Source organism: Triticum dicoccoides, chromosome 7B, assembly GCF_002162155.2.
Source record: "Triticum dicoccoides isolate Atlit2015 ecotype Zavitan chromosome 7B, WEW_v2.0, whole genome shotgun sequence".
Classification (NCBI taxonomy): Eukaryota; Viridiplantae; Streptophyta; class Magnoliopsida; order Poales; family Poaceae; genus Triticum; species Triticum dicoccoides.
In genome coordinates this window covers 534607728-534633070 of record NC_041393.1, presented here as the reverse complement: position 1 = coordinate 534633070, position 25343 = coordinate 534607728, and the positions used below count along the sequence as shown (strand labels likewise).

The window sequence follows — 25343 nt, the reverse complement described above, 5'->3', positions numbered from 1 at the left end:
AACTGCGGGCTATGCCCGCTTTGCAAGCAAAGCCCAGAGACGGCAGCCCACTTACTATTCCAATGTCGCTACACCCTTCGTGTGTGGTACGATATTCTTCGCTGGCTAAGCATGGATCACACTCAGGCTACTACTTGGTCAGCGAGGAGCTCGGTGTGGGAATGGTGGAATGGAAACGTATATCTTCGTTCTGAATCCCCCAAGACGCTCGCCTCACTAATGATGCTAATCTCCTGGGAAATTTGAACGGAGCGCAATGCTAGAGTTTTCCGCAACACCGCCGCACCTACGACGGTCGTCATTAGTAAAATAAAAGAGGAGTTGTCGCTTTGGGCGTTGGCGGGCGCCAAGCATTTGAGTGTTGTAATGCCGCGAGAGTAGATTTTATTTCTTGCCACTTCGTGGCCTGTCTAAACCTTCTTCTTAATCAATGAAATGGCAAATCTTTTGCCTTGTTTCAAAAATAAATAAATTACATCTCATATCTCTGGCAGGCCATTGTTCATGCAAATCGAGCATGGTCTACTCGTATTACTGTGAAGAGGTGCTTGGCTGCAAAGCCAGTACATCTCCAAAAGTAAGAAAACACAACAGTCCATTTCCCTTTGATTCATGCTAGCTTGCTAACTATGTCTGCCACACTTCACCGAAGCTCATATCCTACCCAGGTTTCTCTCCCAGGAATTCAAATAGGGTCATACATGCATTCAAATTTTAAATTTTGAATCGCAGATGACACATGTAAGGTCCAAACCTGCACAGCCCGTTCAATCGTTAGTTCTGGCATACATGAATTTGAATCTGCAAAAGCATCCTTGTTCACAGAACATATATTTAAGTCAGCCAACTACCAACCATCAGGCAAAAAGTTCTAAAAATATGTTCAGCATGGACGCATATCCTTATCTTTCTAACTTGTCCACGAAATCACTGGAAAACGAAATCACAGTATGTCCAGCATGAGCGTGTGTTCTGGTCACCCAGCTTCCCCTGAAAAAACCAACGTACCAAAATGCACCATCAGAGAACTACCCCCTAGATCAGTTTTGTTGCATATACTTGTTGACATCCTCACCGCAAACACACACTACTTTCTGCATGCATTTTGTCATCTGTGACATTCAGCCTCCTTTTCCCGTATCTGATTCCAAAATAATTCTCCCAAGAGCAGGTCTGATGACATTTTCTTTCGGGTTCTCTCTTCTCTGCGAATCCCCCTGTTGATTTCTCCAGGGTGCCTGCTCTGCTCGGACAAGGGGCCCTGTCTGGCGGAACCAACCCCAACTCTAATTCTGCAGCTGACAAAAACAGATGTTCAGCAGTGAAATCTGGTCCAATATGACGCGTCTACATTTACAAATTCAATGTAACTAGATACAGATAGTACCGTAATCAAGCTCAGTGCTAAACAACAGTGCAGGGAATTTGTTCACACACTAACAAGTACTAACCTCTTCGTCCAACAGGGAATTTTGACACTGGGTTCTGCCGTTCCCGCGACAACAGTCAGAGCCCCCTTCCAATCTCGCCGGCTGTTCGCGGATCATTCCAATCATCTGCAATAGTCCTACTGATGAAGGCTCTGCTGCGGTTCCACCGACGGCGCTGGTGTCGACTGTATCGCATGGATCGGTTAGGGTCTCACTATCCCCCCATCGCTTCAAGAAAAGGGAACCTGGTTGCATCTCCCTGAGAATACGAGATATGCCTGAATAGGGAGGCAAATGCTTGATGCATCACTTTACCTGTCAACAGGATCCAGCAAAACTCCATTTTCCACCTTCCTCTACAGACCTCGACTCGACTTCCAGCAATCCAGATTGCAGGGGCATGTGTGCTTGGGCTCCAAAACACCCTCCCTACTTCCTAGACTGATTCCATCAAACTAGAGCCAGGAAGTTTCTTTGAATCACTTCCGTTAGCGCTAGCCCTTAAATTAGCAGATTCATTCCACTGTCCTTCCTGTGCATACACTTCTGAAATCAAAGCATAAGTACCTGGGTCCTGTGGTCCGTGCTCAAGGAGCTCTTTGCTTATAATATGCCCAAGCAGTGTATTTCCATATGTTCTGCAAGCAGAGAGGAGAGCACAATACATGCTCGATTTATCAGTCAACGACAATAGCTTTATGAATTTGTATCCTTCTTCTAAATGTCCTGCCCGACCCAATAAGTCAACTATGCAACCATAGTGCTCTTCTTGTGGATGAACTGAATACAGCGAAATCATTGACTGAAAAATACACCAACCCTCCTTAACAAGGCCAGCATGACTGCAGGCAGAAAGCACAGAAGTGAATGTTAACTCATCAGGCTTAATTTTTTCATCTTCCATTTGCTGAAAAATTTCAAGAACCTTAAGATAAAATCCATGCATCCCATAAGCACTGATCACCGCATTCCATGAATCCAGGTTTTTGTGTTCCATACTGAAGAAAAGAGCTTCTGACATATCCAACCTTCCACATTTAGCATATGCAGTTATCAAAGAATTTGCGGTAATCGTATCTTTCTCCATGGAGGCATGGTAAACAAAGCATTGAATTTCTTTTACACCCTTCAGATGTCCAAGCTCAGAAACAGCCTGAACTGCATACATAAGAGTGACAGAATCGGGCTTCTCCCCGTGTTGCTGCATTAATTGACATAATCGAACAACCTCATCTGCACGCCCAAAAGATAAGCACCCCTTCATCATGGCTGTCCATGAAAACAAGTTTTTCTTTTCCAATGAGTCAAATACAATCTTTGTCGCGACAATTTCTCTGCAAATTGAATACATATGCAGAATTTGATTTGCAATGTCCACATCTGAAGAAAAGCCATGTCTAATTGCAAATCCGTGAATCCACCTTCCTCTTACTAAATCCCTTTGATCAGCAAAAGCTGCGAGCAGGCAAACAACAGTTGCAGAATTTGGTGCAATACATTCTTTCATCATTTCATTGAGTAATGTGGTGGCTTCATCTGCCAGGCCGTTTTGCAGATAACCATGTATCATCACGTTATAGGAGACTAAATCTTTAACCGTCAGTTGATCAAAGAGATGCCTGGATCTCACAACTCTTTTGCACTTGGAGTACACCTCAATAAGAGCAGTGGCCAAAACAAGATCCAGGGCTATAGTTCTTCTGATCAAGTAGGCATGAATACTAGCAGCATAGCCACAATAGCATAATTCAGCACAAGCAGAAAGCACATTTGCAAAGGTTACTGAATCTGGAGTTACTTTATGATGATGCAGCATAACAGAAAAATACTGGATTGCATCCCTACTCTCTTGAGTTCTAGTAAGACCAGAAAGCACAGCATTCCACGAAGCCACGGTTCCCTTTGAATTGTTCAAAAGAGCATACGCTAATTGATAAGCTCCACATCGAGCATACATGTCAACAAGACTTGTCTCTAGGACTTCATCTGAGACGCCAATTCCTCTCCTTATGGCATAGCAGTGCATTGATTTACCCAGCCGGAAGGCTTCCAAATTCCCAGCAACTTGCAATAAGCTTACCAGTGTCACACGGTTTACTTCCAAGCTATTCCTTATCATTTCACTGGCAATTTCGAATGCATTCCACGCAGACGAATCCACTACATCAGAATAGCCAGAGATCATTGAAGTGTAAGCAACAATATCCTTGTCAAAGATCTCTTCAAACACTCGCTGTGAATCATCAATCTTGCCAAGCTTGGAGTATAACCCAACCAGCGAGGAACCGACAAATTTATCCCCACTCAGGCCAAGCTTCAGTGAATCTACATGCATTCCTTTGCCCAAAAACAAATTCCTGAGCTGAGTGCAACTCTTCAAACCAAATATAATACTTTTCTCATTCAAACAAAGTTGATGCAACTTCAGCCTCCTGTACAAAAGAATAACTTCCTCCAAGTAACCAGCTCTGAAATAATCAACCATGGCAGAATTCCAAAGGGCAAGATCGCCATTCACAATACTCTGGAAAACAAGCCTTGAATCAGGCAAGGCGCCTAAATGTGCATACAAGCCAAGGATCTTAGATCCAAGGATCGCATCCCAGCCAAGTCCGTGTGCCAAAACACGAGCATGCAGCTTCTTTAGAGACCGAACATCTGCACAGCTTTGGACCAGCAGAGCAAGCTTTTCAGCACCGCGCACTTTCTTACTAGAACCCACAGTTGTGCCACTGATAGATGCTGATAGCCTCCTAGCCGGCACTATAATCTTGACGAACTTTGAACCAGACTGCATACTAACTGAAGAAACTTCCGATATGTAAAAAGGAAACAATCGAGAAAGAAAATGATTATGCCTTCGATTCACATTTTCCACCAATGCTAGAATCAAAATTTGCTTTTAAAGAAGAACCGCATCACCTGCTATTTCGCCATTGCTGCCTAAATAAAACATTCACAATGCATCAAAACCTCTATAAATTAATGGGTGGGGTGCACATCTAAATTTCCAGAACATCTCAATTCGTCACATGACATTCAAAGTAGGAGTAGGACACACTGGACATAGGCGCTTGTACTAATCAGAAATAGGGCATCGGTGCAATGGACATACCTAACCAAAACTAGGGGTCCAGGCAGTGCTCTGGGGGGGTCGAGCGCGGCGTGCCAGCGTGGGCGTGCCGCGTGCGGGCGGTGCGGCTCCAACCGCCGAGAAGCCTCGGAGGAAGAGCCTCGGGCCGTCGGGAGCGGGCGCGGCCGCGCGGCGTGCCGGCGCGGGTGGTGGGCGTGCGGCCACTCCAACTGCCGGCTGAGAAGAAGAGGAGGGCGGGGACGCGGCCGGGCGGCGCGTGGTCGTCTGCTCGATCTCTGTCGCCAGCAGAAGGAAAGAGGGAGGGGGACTGTCGACGGTCAGATAGGCAGAAGGATTCAGATCACACGGTGCATATGAGGCTAATTGGTTCGCTGCCAAAGTTTAACATTGCCAATATTTGACAAGCCAACATTTGGCAAAATCAAAAGTTGCCAAAATTTGATAACTTTTTGAGAGATGAGCAAAAACCAATTGATAGCCAACCAATTGAGCGTCAAATTTTAGACTTGCCAACAATTGGCGCCAATTATTGGCATCAAACCAATTAGACTCTATGTCTTTGTATCCCATGAATTTAGAAACTTTTTCCATCATCGAGGCCTAAAAATGTTGCTCAAACACTTGGAGATGCAAATAGATGATGTAAATTTATTGGTAACAGCTTTCTATCCAATAAATGATGTAGATGTATAAATAATAGTTTTTTTTATCATCATCGAGGCCCAAAAAATGTTGCTCAAACAAATGACGTAGATGTATAACTTTTTACATCACCGCTCAAGTGATATAAAATACTCCCTCCGTCCCATAATATAAGAACGTTTTTGACATTAGTGAAAAACTATAAAAAACGTTCTTATATTATGGGATGGAGAGTATGGTGTCAAAAACATTCTTATATTATGAGACGGAGGAAGTACAACACTTAAAGATGCAAATTCACATCACCGACCGCCTGGTTATGTAAAAAGGCCAATCGACCACAAATTGCCAACCACCCGATGCGAAATTTTCCGCCGCCCACCCACTAGCAGGCGATTTCTCCCTGGAGACGTCGTCGTCGTCGTCCGTCCGTCCAGCCCCAAACCCACCGCAACCCCACCGCCTATCCCCATCGCTAGCCGCGCCACTGTAGCTGCCGCTGACCCACCGATTTGGGTCCACCCCGCTGACATTTTTACGGCCGATACGGATGTTCGCCGGAGCTCCAACGGTCGTAATGGCTGTAGCATCTTATGACCGCCTTCCGTGGTAGCGCTACCCCGGCGCCGGAGCTAGTAGGGGCAGCCGCACGACCCCCGCAGCCCCGCCAAGCGGGCGGTTCTTTGATCATTGTCGTCGCCAGTGCGTCGCCGCAAGCGGAGTCCTCCAGAAGCCGACAGCCTTCCAGAAATCGTTCAAGCAGCCGCCACCCACCACATACGGCCTACGTGAGCACCATCAAGGCTCCGACTGGCCGGTTTTTTCCACCTCGCACACAACGTGTTCGAAAAAATTCCACCAAGGTAAAGATTCGTGCAAACTAGGAGTTTTTTTATCTGGCATGAAGATGTAGTTTGACAGTGATTTACGTATTGCAGATGAGCTCGTGCGGCTCCTATTTTGTGGACGATTCCTCATCGAATGAGGAATTTGATTTGACTGAAGAAGAGGCCATTGCTATGCTAATGGCGATGCACAAGGGGAAGAAGCCGAACCACGTTGGTTTCGTCTTTGGCCATGATTCATCGAAGAGAACGGGTTGAGGCGCACGAGAGGTCGATGTGTAACTATTTTGGTATACCACCCATTTTTCCAGAGTGGTACTTTCGTCACCGGTTCAGGATGTCCAAGTAATTGTTCATCCACATTTGCAACTCCATGAAGCAACACGATCAAGCCTGTGAGCAGAGGAGGAATTGTGTCAGTTTGCTTGGGCATAGCACTGAGTAGAAGGTCAGTGCTGCTTTGCGCATGATGGCCTATGATATTCTAATAGACTACATTGATGACAATTTCACGATGGCAGGGAGCAATTTCGTCTTTTATGTCAAACAATTTGCAAAGACTATAGTAGAAGTGTTTGGTCCAGAGTACTTGAGAGCACCCAATGCTCAAGACACTCATAGACTTTTGGAGATGAATAAAGCTCGTGGGTTTCTAGGTATGCTTGGGTCTATCGATTGCATGCACCAAAAGTGAAAGAATTGTCCTTGTCGATGTCTAAGAACCAGACATTGGGTTGACATCTACAACCCTTTGTGAGTTCGGTCAGGGACTGAACGCATCTAGTTTCCTAAGTCATCGATCGCCGTATGAAGAAGAACAGAAAATAGAACACACAAGAACTGCCCAGGTTCGGGCCACCATCGTGGTGTAGTACCCTACTCCTGCTCTGGTATGATATTGCTCCGAGAATTGGCCACAATGTGTGTGTTATGTTGTTCATGAGTCCCCCCTAAGGCAGTGGTCTAAAGGAAATATGCCATAGAGGCAATAATAAAGTTATTATTTATTTCCTTATTTCATGATAAATGTTTATTATTCATGCTAGAATTGTATTAACCGGAAACTTAGTACATGTGTGAATACATGGACAAAACATATTGTCCCTAGTATGCCTCTACTTGACTAGCTCGTTAATCAAAGATGGTTATGTTTCCTAACCATAGACATGTGTTGTCATTTGATGAACGGAATCACATCATTAGAAGAATGATGTGATGGACATGACCCATCCGTTAGCTTAGCATTATGATCGTTACAGTTTCATTGCTACTGCTTTCTTCATGACTTATACACGTTCCTCGGACTATGAGATTATGCAACTCCTGAATACCGGAGGAAAACTTTGTGTGCTACCAAACGTCAAACATAAATGGGTGATTATAAAGGTGCTCTACAGGTGTCTCCGAAGGTGTTTGTTGGGTTGGCATAGATCGATATTAGGATTTGTCACTCCGTGTTTCGGAGAGGTATCTCTGGGCCCTCTCGGTAATACTCATCACTATAAGCCTTGCAAGCATTGTAACTAATGAGTTAGTTGAAAGATGAAGTATTACTGAACGAGTAAAGAGACTTGCCGGTGACGAGATTGAACTAGGTATGATGATACCGACGATCAAATCTCGGACAAGTAACATACCGATGACAAAGGGAACAACGTATGTTGTTATGCGGTTTGACTGATAAAGATCTTCGTAGAATATGTAGAAGCCAATATGAGCATCTAGGTTCCTCTATTGGTTATTGACCGGAGATGTGTCTCGGTCATGTCTACATAGTTCTCGAACCCGTAGGGTCCGCACGCTTAACGTTCGATGATGATTTGTATTATGAGTTATGTGTTTTGATGACCGAAGTTTGTCCAGAGTCCCGGATGAGATCACGGACATGACGAGGAGTCTCTAAATGGTCGAGACATAAAGATTCATATATTGTAAGGCTACATTTGGACACCGGAATGGTTCAGATCGTTTCAGATAAGTTTCGGAGTACCGGGGATTGCCGGAACCCCCTTCCGGGAAGTTATTGGGCCTCATGGGCCTTAGTGGAGAAGAGAGAGGGCCGGCCAGGAGGTGGCGCGTGCCCCCCTTGCCCCAATCCGAATTGGACAAGGGGAGGGGCGGCGCCCCCCTCCTTCCTTCTCTCCTCCTCCTCCTTCCCTCCTTCTCCTACTAGGAATAGGAAAGAGGAGGGGAATCCTACTTGGACTGGGGAGTCCTAGTAGGATTCCCCACACCTGGCGCCCCCCCTTGGGCCGGCCACCTCTTCCCTCCCCTCCTTCATATACGTGGCCAAGGGCACCCCATAGACACACAAGTTTCTCTCCCAACCGTGTGCGGTGCCCCCCTCCACAGTTACACACCTCGATCATACCATCGTAGAGCTTAGGCGAAGCCCTGCGCCGGTAGCATCATCATCACCGTCGCTACGCCGTCATGCTGACGGAACTCACCCTCGTCCTCAACTGGATCAAGTGCACGAGGGACGTCATCGAGCTGAACGTGTGCTAAACGCGGAGGTGCCGTACGTTCAGTACTTGTATCGATTGGGTTGTAAAGACGTTCGACTACATCAACCGCGTTATTGAAACGCTTCCACTTTCGGTCTACGAGGGTACGTGGACACACTCTTCCCTCTCGTTGCTATGCATCACCTAGATAGATCTTGCGTGATCGTAGGATTTTTTTTGAAATTACCGCGTTCCCAACATGGTCCTCCTCTATTTATACTACTATGAGGGCCCTTCCCTTCCCTCGGAGGCCCTCATTGGCTCAGTATAAATAAAGGGAAGACTTGAACCACTGGTACAGGTGTGGCACGGTTGCTTGCGTCACGTTCACCTGTGCAAGGATGATGGTTGTCGGGGTAGTGTATTGCTCTGTGGATAACCAATTGTATCCTCACTCGTATAGGACAGGTGGCTTCGGGACACAGTTCCTGCAGCCGCGTGTGGAGCAGGTGAATCTTCGGGTGCCACTTTTGATGATGAAAGTGCAACTATCCCTAGGTGGTTTTGGTAATTCCTAACAACATATAGCTCATTGAGCTAATGCTATTTCAAGATAAATATTTCAGGAAAGCTCAATGAATGGCATGGCATGGATGAGAAAAGTGGACCCCTCAAAATGCTAAGGACAAAAGGATTGGCTCAAGATCAAAGCTCAAGCCTCTACATTTTATATTTTAGTGATCCAAGATCACATTGAGTCTATAGGAAAAGCCAATACTATCAAGGAGAGATGAGGTGTTGCTTAATGAGGTTCTTGCTCAAAATGCTTAGTGATATGCCCCAAAGCCCTCAACTACTTTCTCACATCCACATATGACCTAAACCAAAAGTCAAACTCAGCCCCACCGATTCTTTCCATCCGACGCCACCGAGTTCAGATGTCATAGCCACTGCCACAAACCCTAGGAAAATCGGTCTCACCGATAGGGATCTCGGTCTCACCGAGATGGGATTGTAATCTCTCTGTTTCCCTTCGTAACATTTCGGTACCACCGAGATGAGCGATCGCGCCGATCGGTCCCACCGAGATTGCAATGTAAACTCTCTGTTTCCCTTTCGTAACATTTCGGTCCCACCGAGATGAGCGAATCGGTCCCACCGAGTTTACCTGACCAACTCTCTGGTTAGCTTATTACCAAAATCGGTCTCACCGAGTTTGTGTAATCGGTCTCACCGAGATTACGTTAAGCCCTAACCCTAACCATATCGGTCCTACCGAGTTGCATGTCGGTCCCACCGAAAATCCTAGCGGTCACTAGGTTTGCTGAATCGGTCCGACCGAGTTTCTCAATTCGGTCCCACCGAGATTGGCAAGTTGTGTGTAACGGTTAGATTTTCTGTGGAGGCTATATATACCCCTCCACCTCCTCTTCATTCGTGGAGAGAGCCATCAGAACGAACCTACACTTCCAACTTATATTTTCTGAGAGAGAACCACCTACACTTGTGTTGAGGCCAAGATATTCCATTCCTACCATATGAATCTTGATCTCTAACCTTCCCCAAGTTGCTTTCCACTCAAATCTTCTTTACACCAAATCCAAATCCTGTGAGAGAGAGTTGAGTGTTGGGGAAACTATCATTTGAAGCACAAGAGCAAGGAGTTCATCATCAACACACCATTTGTTACTTCTTGGAGAGTGGTGTCTCCTAGATTGGCTAGGTGTCACTTGGGAGCCTCCGACAAGATTGTGGAGTTGAACCAAGGAGTTTGTAAGGGCAAGGAGATCGCCTACTTCGTGAAGATCTACCGCTAGTGAGGCAAGTCCTTCATGGGCGACGGCCATGGTGGGATAGACAAGGTTGCTTCTTTGTGGACCCTTCATGGGTGGAGCCCTCCGTGGACTCGTGCAACCGTTACCCTTTGTGGGTTGAAGTCTCCATCAACATGGATGTACGATAGCACCACCTATCGGAACCATGACAAAAACATCCGTGTCTCCAATTGCGTTTGCACACTCCAAACCCTTCCCTTTACATTCTTGCAAGTTGCATGCTTTACTTTCCACTGCTCATATACTCTTTGCATGCTTGCTTGAATTGTGTTAAGATTGCTTGAACCGTGCTAAGTTGCTAAAATCTGTCAAGAACTAAAATTGGGAAAAGGATAAGTTTTTATTTGGTCAAGTAGTCTAATCACCCCCTCTCTAGACATACTTTCGATCCTACAAGTGGTATCGGAGCTTTGGTCTCCATTTGCCTTGATCTCCATAGCTTTTTGTGGTCATAGCCTTGATTTCACAACCTAGGAGAGTATGACGTCTAGCGAGGGAAATTACCACCGTAGGGGTCCTTACTTTGATGGTACTAATTTTGCTAGTTGGAAGCATAAGATGAAAATGCATATTCTTGGACATAACCTCGCCGTTTGGGCTATTGTGTGTATTGGCTTGCAAGGTGAATTCTTTGATGGGAGAGAACCAAACTGTGAAGCTAGTGCGGAAGAGTTGAAGATGCTGCAATACAACGCTCAAGCTTGTGATATCCTCTTCAATGGATTGTGCCCCGAAGAATTCAACAAAATCAGCTGTCTTGAGAATGCAAAGGAAATTTGGGATACTTTGGTTGATATGCACGAAGGTACCGACTCCGTCAAGGAATCTAAGTTGGATGTGCTTCAAAGTCAACTTGACAAGTTCAAGATGAAGGACGGTGAAGGCGTCGCTGAAATGTACTCTAGGCTTGCTCTCATTACAAATGAGATCGCCGGTTTAGGAAGTGAAGAGATGACCGACAAATTCATCATCAAGAAGATCTTGAGATCCTTGGATGGAAAATATGATACCGTGTGCACATTGATCCAAATGATGCCCAATTACAAGAATCTCAAGCCAACAGAAATCATTGGAAGAATTGTCGCTCATGAGATGTCACTCAAGGATAAGGAGGAGGTCCACAACAAATCAAGTGGTGCTTACAAAGCCTCATGTGAAGCTCCGACATCATCAAGTGAGAAACAAACCTTCAATGAAGAATTGAGCCTAATGGTGAAGAACTTCAACAAGTTCTACAAGAGTAGAAGCAAGGAAAGAAGCTCCAAGTCAAGGTCCTACAATGACAAAAGATCTTCTAGTCGAGAGCGTAATTGCTACAATTGTGGAAGAGCTGGACACTATTCTAGTGAGTGTATGGCTCCCTACAAAAGAAGAGAAGAATCACCTAAGAGAAGAAGTAGAAGAGAAGAATCACCACCAAGAGAGAGAGAAGGAGTAGAGATGATCGTTATGAACGAAGAACATCCCGGAGAAGCAAGGATTCGGAAAGGAAGGACAAGTCATCAAGGAGCTACACAAAACGAAGACATCAAGATCATGTTGGTGAATGGGTATCCGGCTCTGACTCCGACCATCACTCCGAGAGAAGTTATCACTCCGACTCCGAACATACTCAAGATGAAGGTGTTGCCGGTCTAGCACTTGTGTCAACCAACTCCTACGACATATTTGATTCACCAAATGAAGGACTTGGAAGATGCTTCATGGCTAAAGGCCCAAAGGTATCACACCCCGAGTATGTTGATTTCAATAGTGATGAAGATGACTTGTTAGGTGATGATGATTTACTTATTGACAACTCTAGTGATGAATACTATGATGAAACATCAATTAATCATACTAATCAAGATAAAACGAATGACAATGATAAGGAGAAGATTGAGCTTCTAACTAAAGAACTAAACACTCTTAAGTTAGCTCATGAAACTATCTTAGGAGATCATCGAGAACTTTTAAGGACTCATGAGAAGATACAACTCAACCTTGAGCAAGAGCATGAGTTCTTAAAGGCAATCAATGATGATCTTCGCAAGAAAAGTTCTTCTTACATTGCCAAGCGTTTACTCTTATCTACTTACATGCCTCAAGTCAAGTCTAGTAACAAGAACAAGAAGGATTCTTCCTCTAGTAGTAACAATAATCATGCTAAATCCAATGTTGTTGCTTCTAGTAGTTCTCTTGATTCCACTAATGATTCTCTTAGCCAAGTTACATTTGAGCAAGAAAATAGCTTATTGAAGGGAATTATAGAGAAAGGTGTTTACAAGAGCCTTGCCGGGAGTAAGCAATTCGAGGAAATTGTACGCAAGCAAGGAAGGCACCGGAAGAACCAAGGTGTTGGTTTTGAATGAAAGTTCAATGCCAATGGAGTTGAGTGGGAAGAAGACCGATACCCCAAGACAAAGTTTGTTCCTCAACAAGAGAAGTATGATCCTACTTCCTTCAAAGGGACACCAGCTCAAGATGATCTTCCACCACAAGACCACAAGCAAAAAGGCAAGGATAAACTTCAAGAGGAGATTGATGCATTTGAAGAAGCTCCCAAGGCCTTGGTCAAGTGGGTTCCCAAGACTACATCAAGTTCTACTTCATCAAGTATGACTACAACTCCAAGGATTCCCATCAAGATGGTGTGGATCTCGAAGAAGAAGAACTAGAGAGTTCTTGAGGGTGACTCCGCCAACATACTTCACTCTTATCATTTTGGCAAGGACAAGTGCAATCAACTTCCACATCTTGCACTAGTTCAAGGAGTCACAAACCCTCTTGTTGGTAAGACAAGGGAGAAGGTAACCTAATGCTTTCATGGACATCATCTTGTGTGTGCATCACTCTATGTCTATGGATATCCTTGTTTGTTCCTTGTGGGACTAACCCGTGTAGGTATTGAAAGTGCAACTCACTCCAAAGGATTGCTCCAAATGATCTACATCAACATTGAGCATCCACATCTTCAACACCTACATGAAGTCATCATCGACAAAACCCAAGGTTAGTTCATCCCTCCTAAGGGGGGATCTCACATCTAGGGGGAGCTTTACTCTAAAATTGAGCTAAAGCAACTCTAATGGTGTGAACACAACAATGCAGTATGTAAAAGTGGAAACCCCACTTGAGCTTAAACGATGAGTATGACCTATGATCAAATGTTCTCATTTGACTCCTAAGTCAATATACTCATATATAGATGACCTAGTCATCGCCAATTGCTTGATAGATGCTAGAATGGATGTGCATGCTTTGCCACATATTTCATTTGTCATTTTATTGTGTGAGCATGTTGGTTGCATATTTTACTCATTCGAGGACATCCACTTGTAGTTTTGATTGTTTTATTTTTCTTTTGCCAAGTGGATGGACAAGAATGCCTAAGAACCTTCTCTAGCTATCTATGCTTTTCTTGTCTCAAACTCTATTCATGCTACACCACAAAGTTTGATCAAGTCAGATTCAAACCACTCTATGTGAGGAGCACTCGGAATCCCCGATTCGTCATAGACTTAAACTTCCAAAACTTCTTTGTGCGTTTTGGTCTGACCGAGAAATCCATTTCGGTCATACCGAGATCACTAAGTCGATCTAGGTTTTCAATCTCGGTGCAACCGATTTGAACTTTTCGGTCACACCGAGTTGCAGTAACTGCTTGCAATTATGCATCTCGGTGCCACCGAGTTGTTCCACTCAGTCACACCGACAGGGTCAGGCTATATATATCCCCGGGCCAAAATTTGGAAATTTCTCCGAACCCTTTCGCCCGCGCTCAGCCTGCCCTGCCTCCCTGGGTCTTCGGATCGTCCTCCTCGTCGCCAGCTGCCTCCCGCCACTGGTCTCTGCCGCCGTCAACGGGAATCGTCTCCGCCGTTGCCGCCGTAACAAGTCCATCGCCGCACTTAGGGTATGGACTTGATCCTTGTGCTAATTTCACTCTGATTCCTAGCACATTGTTTTGCCATGTATCTTGCCACGATTGAGATCATCCTATTCAGTGAAATCGCTCCGTAGTTTAGTTGTGGATTGAAAATTTAGGGTTAGGTTTCCGCCGAAATCATCTCGGACCAACCGAGTTGTAGAAATCGGTACCACCGATTTGGCTAAGGCCATTGCACATGTGATTCTCGGTCTGACCGAGATCAGGGCTTTGTGAAACCCTAGCAGTCTCGGTGCCACCAACCTGTGACTCGGTTTGACTGAGTTCACTAGTTTAGGTTCCAAAAGCTGCTTCGGTATCACCGAGATTTCAAATCGGTAGATCTGAAATGCTTTCTGTGGAAAACTAAAACTAAGTTTTTGACTCATTCTTTTGCAAAAACCTCTGTATTTTGTGATGCTCATCTACTCTACCTCATCTATATCTATTCACAGGGTCTGCTGTCAGTGTTTGCAACATGTCAGATCAAAGTGACAGTCAGAACAAGTCCGAGGAGCATGTTCACTTGAGTGAGGGCACTAGTCCCTCTAGCAGCTATGATGATGACAATAGGAGCACACCCAGCAACTTACCTAAGGCAGCCACCAGGGCCAGAAAGAAGAGAACCTCAGATTCTGAGGATGAAGACTATGTGGCTATTGAGAATGAGGCCACTTCCAAGAAGAAGGTGCTGAAGAAGGAATATGGCACAGCTGCTACCACTAAGCCTGGTATGAAGACCAAAGCACCTGCAAGAAGAATTCCCATGTCTAAAGCCAGAGCCTCTACTCAAGTACCTTCGGAATCTGAACCCAAAGAGGCTGCTGTAGAAGGGAAGAAAAGGAAGGAAAGGGTCAAGAAGACCATGGCCAGGGTTGCTGGAAAGCCTTCCATGATGGAAGAAGAAGAGGAAGAGGTTGCTGCACCAGCACCTAAATCTCAAAAGCTTATGGGTGAGCTATCAGGTCAGGGACTGCTTCATCAAAGCCCAAAGAAGCCCCCAAGGCAGCTGCTCCAAAACCCAAAGCTGCACCCAAGAGGAATACAAGGAACATTCCTGCTGGAGAGAAGAACAAGGCCCCAGTGCCTGAAGCAGCTCAAGAAGAAGAAGATGATGAGACACATGTCTTGAGGAAGTTGAAGCCCAAAATTCCAGATCACAATGATGTTCATCCAGTAGCTGAGGACATGAAGCCGCGGAAGGATGCATGACTCAGACAGTGGAGATTGACTGATCCCTATGCAGTCAGGAGAAGAACTATTGTGGACTACAGGTTCCCTACAAAGGAACATCAGGATTTCTATGAGATAGTGCTGCTTGACAAGAAGCCTATAGTCTGTGATATGAGATGGGTGGACTGAGAGTACATCAGGAAGAATGAAGAGCATTATCCGGGAGTATATGACAGTTTCAATGCTTGTGGAGTAGATGACTTTGTTGGGCAGAAGCTCACAAAGTGGAATGATGAGCTTATTATGTAGTTCTACTCCACAACTCATTTTTACCCAGATGGAAGGATTGTCTGGATGTCTGAAGGTACTAGGTACCAATCAACAGTTGAAGAATGGGCAAAATTGATCAATGCACCTAAGGAGAATGAGGATGACTTGGATGTCTATGCCAAGAAGAAGAAGGATCACAACTCTATGGCATATATGTACAGAGAGATCCCAGATGCTGCTCTTGAGACACAAATTTGGATCAGTACATTACCTTCTGTTAGGATTGCCAACGATCAACTAGATCCTCAGGCACACTCTATTGCCAAAGTCAGGTGATCACAAGATGATCAGAGGCCATGCAATTAACCTGCTTCACATATTTGATGTCCCTCAAAAGTTCAAAGTCATGAGCCTAATTATGGAAACTATCAAGAGGACAACTACTGATCAAAAGATAAGTTGTGGGTATGCCCCACAGATCCAGGAGCTAATCAACTCCAAGATGGGCACTGGCACATATCTCTTGGACAAGGATCACATGTCCATCTACCCAGGATTTGAGGACAACACAGTGGTAATGGATGAAAATGAACCATCTTCTGTGCAAGCACAAGAGAAGAAGGAGAAGGCAAGGGCTGTGAAGGCTGCTAAAATGCCAACTGCTAAAGAGGCATCTCAGATCTTCCTGAAGAGCAAGTAAGATCAGCTTGGCTACTTGATTGCCTCCACTCTGAGGATTGAGAAGGGTTTGGCCACCCTGACTCAAAACCAGGAGAGCTTGGAGAGGATCATGGAGCAAAAGTTCTATGCCTTAGATGTGAAGGTCACTGAGATACAGTCAGTTGTTGAGCAACTTCAGGATGAAGTGCAGGAGAGGAAGGGTAAGACTACCACTGATGCATTTTCTAGAGTGCCTAGAAGTCAGAGATCTGCTGCAGTACCAGTTACAGACACTAGAGCAACTTCATCTTCACCAGCAATAGCTTCAGTACCACCAACTCCAGTAGCCACTCCATCAGCTCCATTGACCTCAACTGATGCCTTTGTCCTTGGAGTCACATCTACACCACCAGCTGAAGACCAAGCCTGAGAGTCGTTTAGTACTATGCATTTTCTATGAACTTTTTGGTAACTTTTTGCCAAAGGGGGAGAAAAATGTAGAGATCATAGGCTTCGAGAGAGAGTGTTGCTTTTTATTCTCTCTTGTTTTGGTGGTTGAACTTTATTTGCTTGTTTAAGATACTCTATGCTTTTGTGTGATACTTGGTTGATCATGTGGTTGATCATATACGATGCTACCTTAATGCTTGTTGGATGACATTATCCTTTTATCTCTATATGGTCATTCACTTTGCTTGGTGATGAGTGCATGTATTTAATTATTATCATTTTAAGCGCTCCACCAAGATGTATGTGACATGGAAGAGTAACCCATGATCCTAACTCATTGTGCATTTGCAGTCCAAAGCAAGTCTTAAACTATGGACAAATTTAGGGGGACTCTTGCTTTTCACATACTTCTCAAACCATCAATGTTTTTCAATCTTATTATCATTTGTCGAAGCTTTGATCTATATGTTGTCATCAATTACCAAAAAGGGGGAGATTGAAAGTGCAACTATCCCTAGGTGGTTTTGGTAATTCCTAACAACATATAGCTCATTGAGCTAATGCTATTTCAAGATAAATATTTCAGGAAAGCTCAATGAATGGCATGGCATGAATGAGAAAAGTGGACCCCTCAAAATGCTAAGGACAAAAGGATTGGCTCAAGCTCAAAGCTCAAGACTCTACATTTTATATTTTAGTGATCCAAGATCACATTGAGTCTATAGGAAAAGCCAATACTATCAAGGAGGGATGAGGTGTTGCTTAATGAGGTTCTTGCTCAAAATGCTTAGTGATATGCTCCAAAGCCCTCAACTACTTTCTCACATCCACATATGACCAAAACCAAAAGTCAAACTCGGCCCCACCAATTCTTTCCATTCGGCGCCACCGAGTTCAGATGTCATAGCCACTGCCACAAACCCTAGGCAAATCGGTCTCACCGATAGGGATCTCGGTCTCACTGAGATGGGATTGTAATCTCTCTGTTTCCCTTCGTAACATTTTGGTACCACTGAGATGAGCGATCGGTCCCACCGAAATTGCAATGTAAACTCTCTATTTCCCTTTCGTAACATTTCGGTCCCACCGAGATGAGCGAATCGGTCCCACCGAGTTTACCTGACCAACTCTCTGGTTAGCTTTTTACCAAAATCGGTCTCATCGAGTTTGTGTAATCGGTTTCACCGAGATTACGTTAAGCCCTAACCCTAACCATATCGGTCCTACCAAGTTGCATGTCGGTCCCACCGAAAATCCTAACGGTCACTAGGTTTGCTGAATTGGTCCGACCGAGTTTCTCAATTCGGTCCCACCGAGATTGGCAAGTTGTGTGGAAGGGTTAGATTTTGTGTGGAGGCTATATATACCTCTCCACCTCCTCTTCATTCATGGAGAGAGCCATCAGAACGAACCTACACTTCCAACTTACATTTTCTGAGAGAGAACCACCTACACTTGTGTTGAGGCCAAGATATTCCATTCCTACCATATGAATCTTGATCTCTAGCCTTCCCCAAGTTGCTTTCCACTCAAATCTTCTTTCCACCAAATCCAAATCCTGAGAGAGAGAGATGAGTGTCGGGGAGACTATCATTTGAAGCACAAGAGCAAGGAGTTCATCATCAACACACCATTTGTTACTTCTTGGAGAGTGGTGTCTCCTAGATTGGCTAGGTGTCACTTGGGAGCCTCCGACAAGATTGTGGAGTTGAACCAAGGAGTTTGTAAGGGCAAGGAGATCGCCTACTTCGTGAAGATCTACCACTAGTGAGGCAAGTCCTTCGTGGGCGACGACCATGGTGGGATAGACAAGGTTGCTTCTTCGTGGACCCTTCGTGGGTGGAGCCCTCTGTGGACTCGCGCAGTCGTTACCCTTAGTGGGTTGAAGTCTCCATCAACGTGGATGTACGATAGCACCACCTATCGGAACCACGACAAAAACATCCGTGTCTCCAATTGCGTTTGCACACTCCAAACCCTTCCCTTTACATTCTTGCAAGTTGCATGCTTTACTTTCCGCTGCTCATATACTCTTTGCATGCTTGCTTTAATTGTGTTAAGATTGCTTGAACCGTGCTAAGTTGCTAAAATTTGTCAAGAACTAAAATTGGGAAAAGGATAAGTTTTTATTTGGTCAAGTAGTCTAATCTCCCCCCTCTAGACATACTTTCGATCATACAGATGATCTTGCCTTGCCGGAGCCCATACGCCGGGGACGATTCCGACGCGTCCTCTCACGGTTGCTGATGCGGGCAGTAGTCGCGAGGGAATGTCTGCATTTAATGCCTCTAACAATGAGATTCCAGTCCCTTCGCGGGGATGGCCATGCTATAGAAATGCTTCCCGGGGCTCCGGGGGGCGCTTTCCGGAGCCGAGAAGCTAGTGAAGCGCTTTGTGCCACTCTCATGCGGCTCGTGTCTTGGATCCCTGGAAGTCAAACCTCCAGTATCATTGTCCCAGGCATGGTCTTTCCTTGGGGGCCACAGTGAAGCCTTAGGCTAGTAGGCCCGCGGTACACTTGTTCCTGTTGGGCTGTCAGTCCCAAAGCATGGCATGGACAGTTTAGAGGATGCTCCAAGGATGCCACCATCATTCTTGAGTCTATTGCTGATCAAGAGGCATGGATTTTACATTCATATTTTTGGATGCCTGGATCTTGCAACGATATCAATGTGCTCGACCGGTCATCTCTTTTTGCCATGTTAGCAGATTGAGAAGCTCCACCAGTGACCTTCGAAGCAAATGGCCGCACCTACAACTATGAGTACTATCTTGAGGATGGGATCTATCCGAAGTGGAGTACTTTTGTGAAGCTAATCCAAAGCCCCCAAGGTAAGAAAGAACTTTATTTCACAATTCTCATGTGGCGGCTAGAAAGATGTTGAGAGGGCATTTGAGATTTTACAATCACAATTTGCTATCGTGCGAGGACTGTCTAGATTCCGGGATCAGAAAAATATTTGGTACATCATGACTGCTTGCGTGTTCATGCACAACATGATCATTGAGAATGAGCGTTCACAGATTTTGGATTACACCTTCTATGATCTCATGGGCATACTCGTTATGCCGATGAGAAAAGAGGACCGAATCAGATGTTTCATGAAGGTGCACCATGAAATTAGCGACGCTGATATGCACAATGAACTTCAAAAAGATTTGATGGAGGAGTGTTGGATTTGGCATGGCGAAAAAACCTCCGAGTTTCATTCTTTGTTTGTTGTATTGTGCAAGAACTTTGTTGTATTTGTGTTGTATTTGACGATGTAGATTTGGTGAATTATGTAATAATTTGATATTGTGGACATATGCAATTTTATGTTTTAATTTGGGATATTTTTTTATTTCAAATTGTGTTGTTGTTGTTGTGCGGTTGAACTACTTCTGTAGAACGATTATAGCACTATTGCCGCGCGGCCGTTTTCGTTTTTACATCATTTGTTGGAGCACTAGTTTTACATCGTCATTGTACATCATCTGTTGGAGTTAGATATTTTTTCTATGTAAAAACACTTTTTGGTGATGTAAATTATACATCTAGCACTTTTACATCTTCAAATATACATCTTTTATTGAAGATGATCTTGGAAATGATTTTTTTTGTAAGAATGTGATGTCACGTACAATAAATTCCTGTAGGATTTATGAAAATGGAAATTTTACAATATGTGTCTTTGGATGGTGCTGCACACAAGAATTTTAGAGTATCGAGGAAAAACTATGAAGAGGGATAAAGTATAAGTGCACTGGATTTTTCAAAGAGAAAATAAAATAAGATTTTTAACACCGTACAAACAAAATCTTATACATATGTACACACACTCATCCCTATAAAAGCATCTACAGCCACATATGACATCCACCCCCTCAAACGCCCGCGGACGCGTCCGGACACGTCCTCGGGCAGTGACCAGACATATCTTTCACTTGTTGCATCCGGACATCTCATACTCGATTTTTATATCCGTACAAAGACATGTAAAAGAAAATAGAACCTACATACTACATCGATCCTAGCTACTCCTTGTCGGAGATCACGACGATCTCCGTGCCCGGCTCCGGCAGCATGGGCGACAGCTGCAGCTCCGGCTCCGGCTCCTCCGCTCCGGCCTCCTCCGCCTCTATTTCCGCGTCGAGCTCGGCGAAGAGCGCGTCGGACTCCGCCTGCTGCCACTAGAGGAACGCCCAGTTGGCCTTCACATAGGTCTCATCCTGGATGGACTCCGGGATGGCCTGCTGCCCGGCCATCTCGTCAGACTGGGCGACAGCGAACTCCGCCTTCACCTGCTCCATGTTGAAGGGCAGCACCTGCTGGTCCGGCTCCTCCGCCTACTTCACCTCCATCGAAGCCATCTCCTCATCCTCCTCTTCCCCCGGCTGCTCCTCCTCCTCCTCCGGCTCTGACGAATCCGGAGGCAGCCCGACAGCGATGCGGGCGGCGCGCGCGGCTTCCCTTGCTCGGATCTGCTACTGGATCTCGTATCAGCGCTCCGGCGTCAGCATGGCATAAGAGGTGATCTTGCTTCAGACCATGGCAGAGTGCCGGAGAATGGGCAGAGCGCTGGAGCGGGAAAGGAAGGAGGTGGATGGGCTCGGACTGGCGGCGCGGGGAGGGGGGAGGGGGATGGGTTAGGGTTGTCGGACGCCGGCCGACTTAAATGGCCGGATTTCGTCTTGGGCGGCGAGCTGGAGCGGCGCCACGCATCGTTCACACCGCGGAGACGAACAGGGCATCCGTCGAACCGCCGGGTTTCCAGACGTTTCCGTGTGGGGCCACGCCGTCAGGCCGACGTGGTGGGCGTGCCCCGGTGCCTCCATATCTGCCCCATATTTGGGTTGGATATGGGGGGTGCCGGTCAGCCCGGACATTTTGATGGCTGTTTGAGAGGCCCGTCTGGATCAATAAATCGTGACCGGGCGGCCCGCCCGGGGGTATGAAGCGGGTTTGAGTGGTTCGGTTGTAGATGCTCTAACACACGGACACACACACCCTATCTTTATAGCACCTTCAAGAGATTGAGCAGACACATCATCTTAAGATCTACAAAGTCGCCATAGACGCTTTCATAGCCGATGGAAGCGTCTCCTCTTTCTGAATGCACATTACTGGATAGCCTGTTAAAATAAAATCAAAAAAATACGAGCACCATATCTATTAGCATGAGCCTAGGCACCCTCCTCACCACCGGCTTCTAAAGCCGAAGAGGTGAATCCACGGGCTTATCGGCCGAGACCGAGGAGGAATATTTTGCCCTACTCACACTGCGAGAGAGGAAAGAAAAGTTTCGGTGGGCAGAGACTTAAAAAATGTTTTAGCTGACTGAGCATTAATAATTACGTAAAAGCAGCATGGTGTGAACAATCACTGAAGTGATGGTCGAGCCAGCAATTCCAAGCGGCTCTCACACCACGCTTACTTTGACACGTACTCAAAGATGACTGTTCATTTGTCCTTGTCTGCAGAAAACTATCACTTCACTATTTTCAGATTGCGCAAGAGTTCAGCGAGCAAAAAAAGATGAGGTGCGGCGAGCAAAGAAGCGAGAGCAAGAAAAGATCCAGAGACGGAGAGTGAAAGGAAGATATTTCTACCATGTGGAGAAGATTTTTCTCATGGTGAAAACTCAAGCCCCAGGGTCTCTGATCCTCTGATCTTTTTGCTTTTTGTCCCATAGCTAAACCCCCAAAAAATCAAGCGGGCCATCTCAGTTGCCCAGCGATCCTCTACCAGTAGCATCATCCGCGCCGTCGTCGCCGCCTCCCCACCACACAAGCGCGCTCGCGTCTATCCACGCCTATATATGACGACTCCTGCAAGCACGAGGAGCTAGCCGATCTTTGAACTCAGCCATCCACACCTGCAAAACCAAAGGAATTGAGCAAGGAAGTAGCTAGGCAGAGATATCATCGGAGGCACGCACGCACGATGGCCACCATCTCTTCTTGCAGCCGCCTGTGCGGCGGCGGCAGCAGCACCGCCTTCCACCGCCGCCGCAGCCGGCCTGCGCGTGCCGCCGTCGTCACCTGCCGGAGATTCTCCGCCGTCGTCCGCGCGGCCGCGGCCGCCTCTGCCACCGCCGCGGCGCCCGTGTCCACCGTGCCGCAGACCAAGGAGTAAGCAAGCGAGCTATCTCCACTGTTCTGCGCTCCTAGCTAAGATATGATGCATATTTTGCTGTGTGATTAATCGACTCGTGGAACCGGAATTGGTCTCTAGGGTGAAGCTTCCGACGTGGGCGGAGTTCGAGCTGGGGAAGGCGCCGGTGTACTGGAAGACCACCAACGGCCTTCCTCCAGCCCCGGTAATTATTCACTCCTTTGCATCGATCCATGCACATATCGACATAGTTCTTATCTCCGAGCTTCGCCTTATCTTTAATTTTGTGTGTGTGTGTGTGGCAGGGAGAGGGCCTGAAGATATTCTACAACCCAGGGACGACCAAGCTGACACCCAACGAGCAGTTTGGCATCGCCTTCAACGGTAACCAGAGCAAACTAAACAAGCTCCTGATTCCATTTTCTGTCGAAGTTCCTTGGACAAGATTGATCAATTTGATTGGCTTGTGCCTCGGTATGTACTAGCTGACCGATGAGGTGTTTAACCTGTATGCAGGGGGCTTTAACCAGCCGATCATGTGCGGCGGCGAGCCGAGGCAGATGACGCTGCAAGAGAGGGGGAAAGCCTGTCCCCCCATCTACACCATCAGGATCCGGGTGCCGCAGCATGGTCTGTACTCTGTACACACTTCTAGCCTAATTCCTTTTAGCTAGCTTATTATGGTTACTGATGTAGTCTTGTGCTGCTGCAGCCATGACACTGGTTTTCTCCTTCACCAACGGAAATGAGTGGGACGGGGCTTACACCCTCAAGTTCAAGGTCCCCAAGCCATGGCTCGACAAGCCTTTGAGCTTCTTCAACGAGGTAAGTAATTACGTTTCTCAAACACTCCATGACAAAGGTCAAGGGTTCAAAATGCCTTAGCCATCACCCTGCCACGGTGGGGCTTTCCGTGTTCATCATGTATGGAGGTGGGTAAGAACTAAGAACCTTGGTGGTGTTGGTGCAGGGACTGGCTGACGAGCTCAACCTGGAGGGCGCCTGCGACAGGGCCATCTTCCCGGATGAAAACATCGTCATCACAAGCTGCGACATCGGTGGCTTCTACGAGGAGGGAGGAGACCGGTGCAAGCTGGACATCGTGAGCGGGTGCATGGACCCGACCTCGCACATGTTTGACCCGCTGGCCACCATCGACGACGGCTCCTGCCCGCTGGACTCTGATACGGAGGAGTGATCACCACCAAGACGGCATGAGCAGCAGACGATATGTACTCATAAGACGAGGAGAGGACCCACAATTGGTCGATGTGCATGCCCTTCTCTCTCGTTTATACTGTATACTTGTAAAAAGGGAATGGTTGTGATACGATTAAAGGGAAGGATTGTACAATGCGCACTAGGTGGACACAAGCACTTCGCTGGAAAGATGAACGCATGACATGTGCTGATACTATCTCAGTAAACCGAAACAAATGTAGATGAACGGAAAAGAAGCGTACCTGTTTCGTAGTAAGGTACGGTGCAGGCATGGCTGTTAGAATAAATCCGAGGCTACCGAGGACCAAACAATCACACGAAATACGGCACTGAAATTTGTTAATGAAGTTCATCAATATGGCTACATCCCGGCCTGACTATGGACGCTCCTTCCCGTGACACCGTCACAATACCACGCACCGGTCAACCGGGCGCCGGCACACGCCGCCGGCTCCCCTTGCGCGTCTGTGCTATTATGTTGGCATATGTTACATCGTGTGACTACCCCCTCTATATATGAGAGCCTATGATACAAGTGTTCTATTAGGACACGACTTCATATCCTATCTAAACACAATACTACTCAGAGTCTAATTGTAATATACCTTGTACACTATATTTGACAGAACTCCAACAAACTCCACTTTGGCTAATATTCTCCATCACCCTGGATTTGTCCATACGTCAAACTTTCATGTACATTGGACTTGAGTATATCCCATGAGTACCGCTGCTACTCCAAAAACTCTGTGTGACTCCACCTGCAAGGCTGCAACTTGTCGTCCCTTCATTTCTTGATCCCAAACAAAGCCCGAGCAAAATTGAGTTTCTCTTTACTTTAGTTTGTGCTCCCAACTTGTAGAGTATCCGTTCAACGCCATCACATACTGATCACTGACTTGAGTGGAAGCGAACAACTCACATATTGGATGTTACACATAAGAGTTATCTGAACTCAACATCGCCGCTCTTCCTTGACCATTTGTCTGAAACTTTAAGGAATTTCACCATTGCTTGTAGTCATCCCAAGTCAAATTCGCAGTTGTCTCACCACATGTATGACCACCAGAGCCCTGACCCGTCTCCATGCCCCGTGCGTACCGCACGTCTCGCCGCTATTACCGCGTCGAGCCTCTGCTCTCTCGATCGACACTCAAGGGTTGCGAACCCACACCACTCAACCCCCACTGCAGAGTACCATCGATCATTACCGACCGACGACGAGTTTCATGCTTCCATCAGACCACTAGGCTCCAGTCCGAAATACGTGTC

At 46.2% G+C, this 25343-nt stretch overlaps 2 protein-coding genes across 2 annotated transcripts; one reads left to right on the top strand and one right to left on the bottom strand.

Annotated features, from left to right (window-relative positions):
* Positions 1-462: 462 nt before the first annotated feature.
* LOC119341703 (pentatricopeptide repeat-containing protein At4g21300-like) lies at positions 463-4799 on the bottom strand. The gene is made up of 3 exons (XM_037613567.1): positions 1452-4799; positions 1076-1292; positions 463-990 (listed from the first exon to the last, which is right to left on the bottom strand). The coding sequence occupies exon 1, from the start codon at positions 4225-4227 to the stop codon at positions 1867-1869; it is 2361 nt and encodes a 786-aa protein (XP_037469464.1). The 5' UTR covers positions 4228-4799; the 3' UTR covers positions 463-990; positions 1076-1292; positions 1452-1866.
* Positions 4800-22578: 17779 nt separating this feature from the next.
* On the top strand, positions 22579-24254 carry LOC119337908. Its single transcript, XM_037610159.1, has 6 exons — positions 22579-22867; positions 22971-23055; positions 23156-23234; positions 23367-23480; positions 23563-23675; positions 23821-24254. The coding sequence occupies exons 1-6, from the start codon at positions 22680-22682 to the stop codon at positions 24046-24048; spliced, it is 807 nt and encodes a 268-aa protein (XP_037466056.1). The 5' UTR covers positions 22579-22679; the 3' UTR covers positions 24049-24254.
* Positions 24255-25343: the final 1089 nt, after the last annotated feature.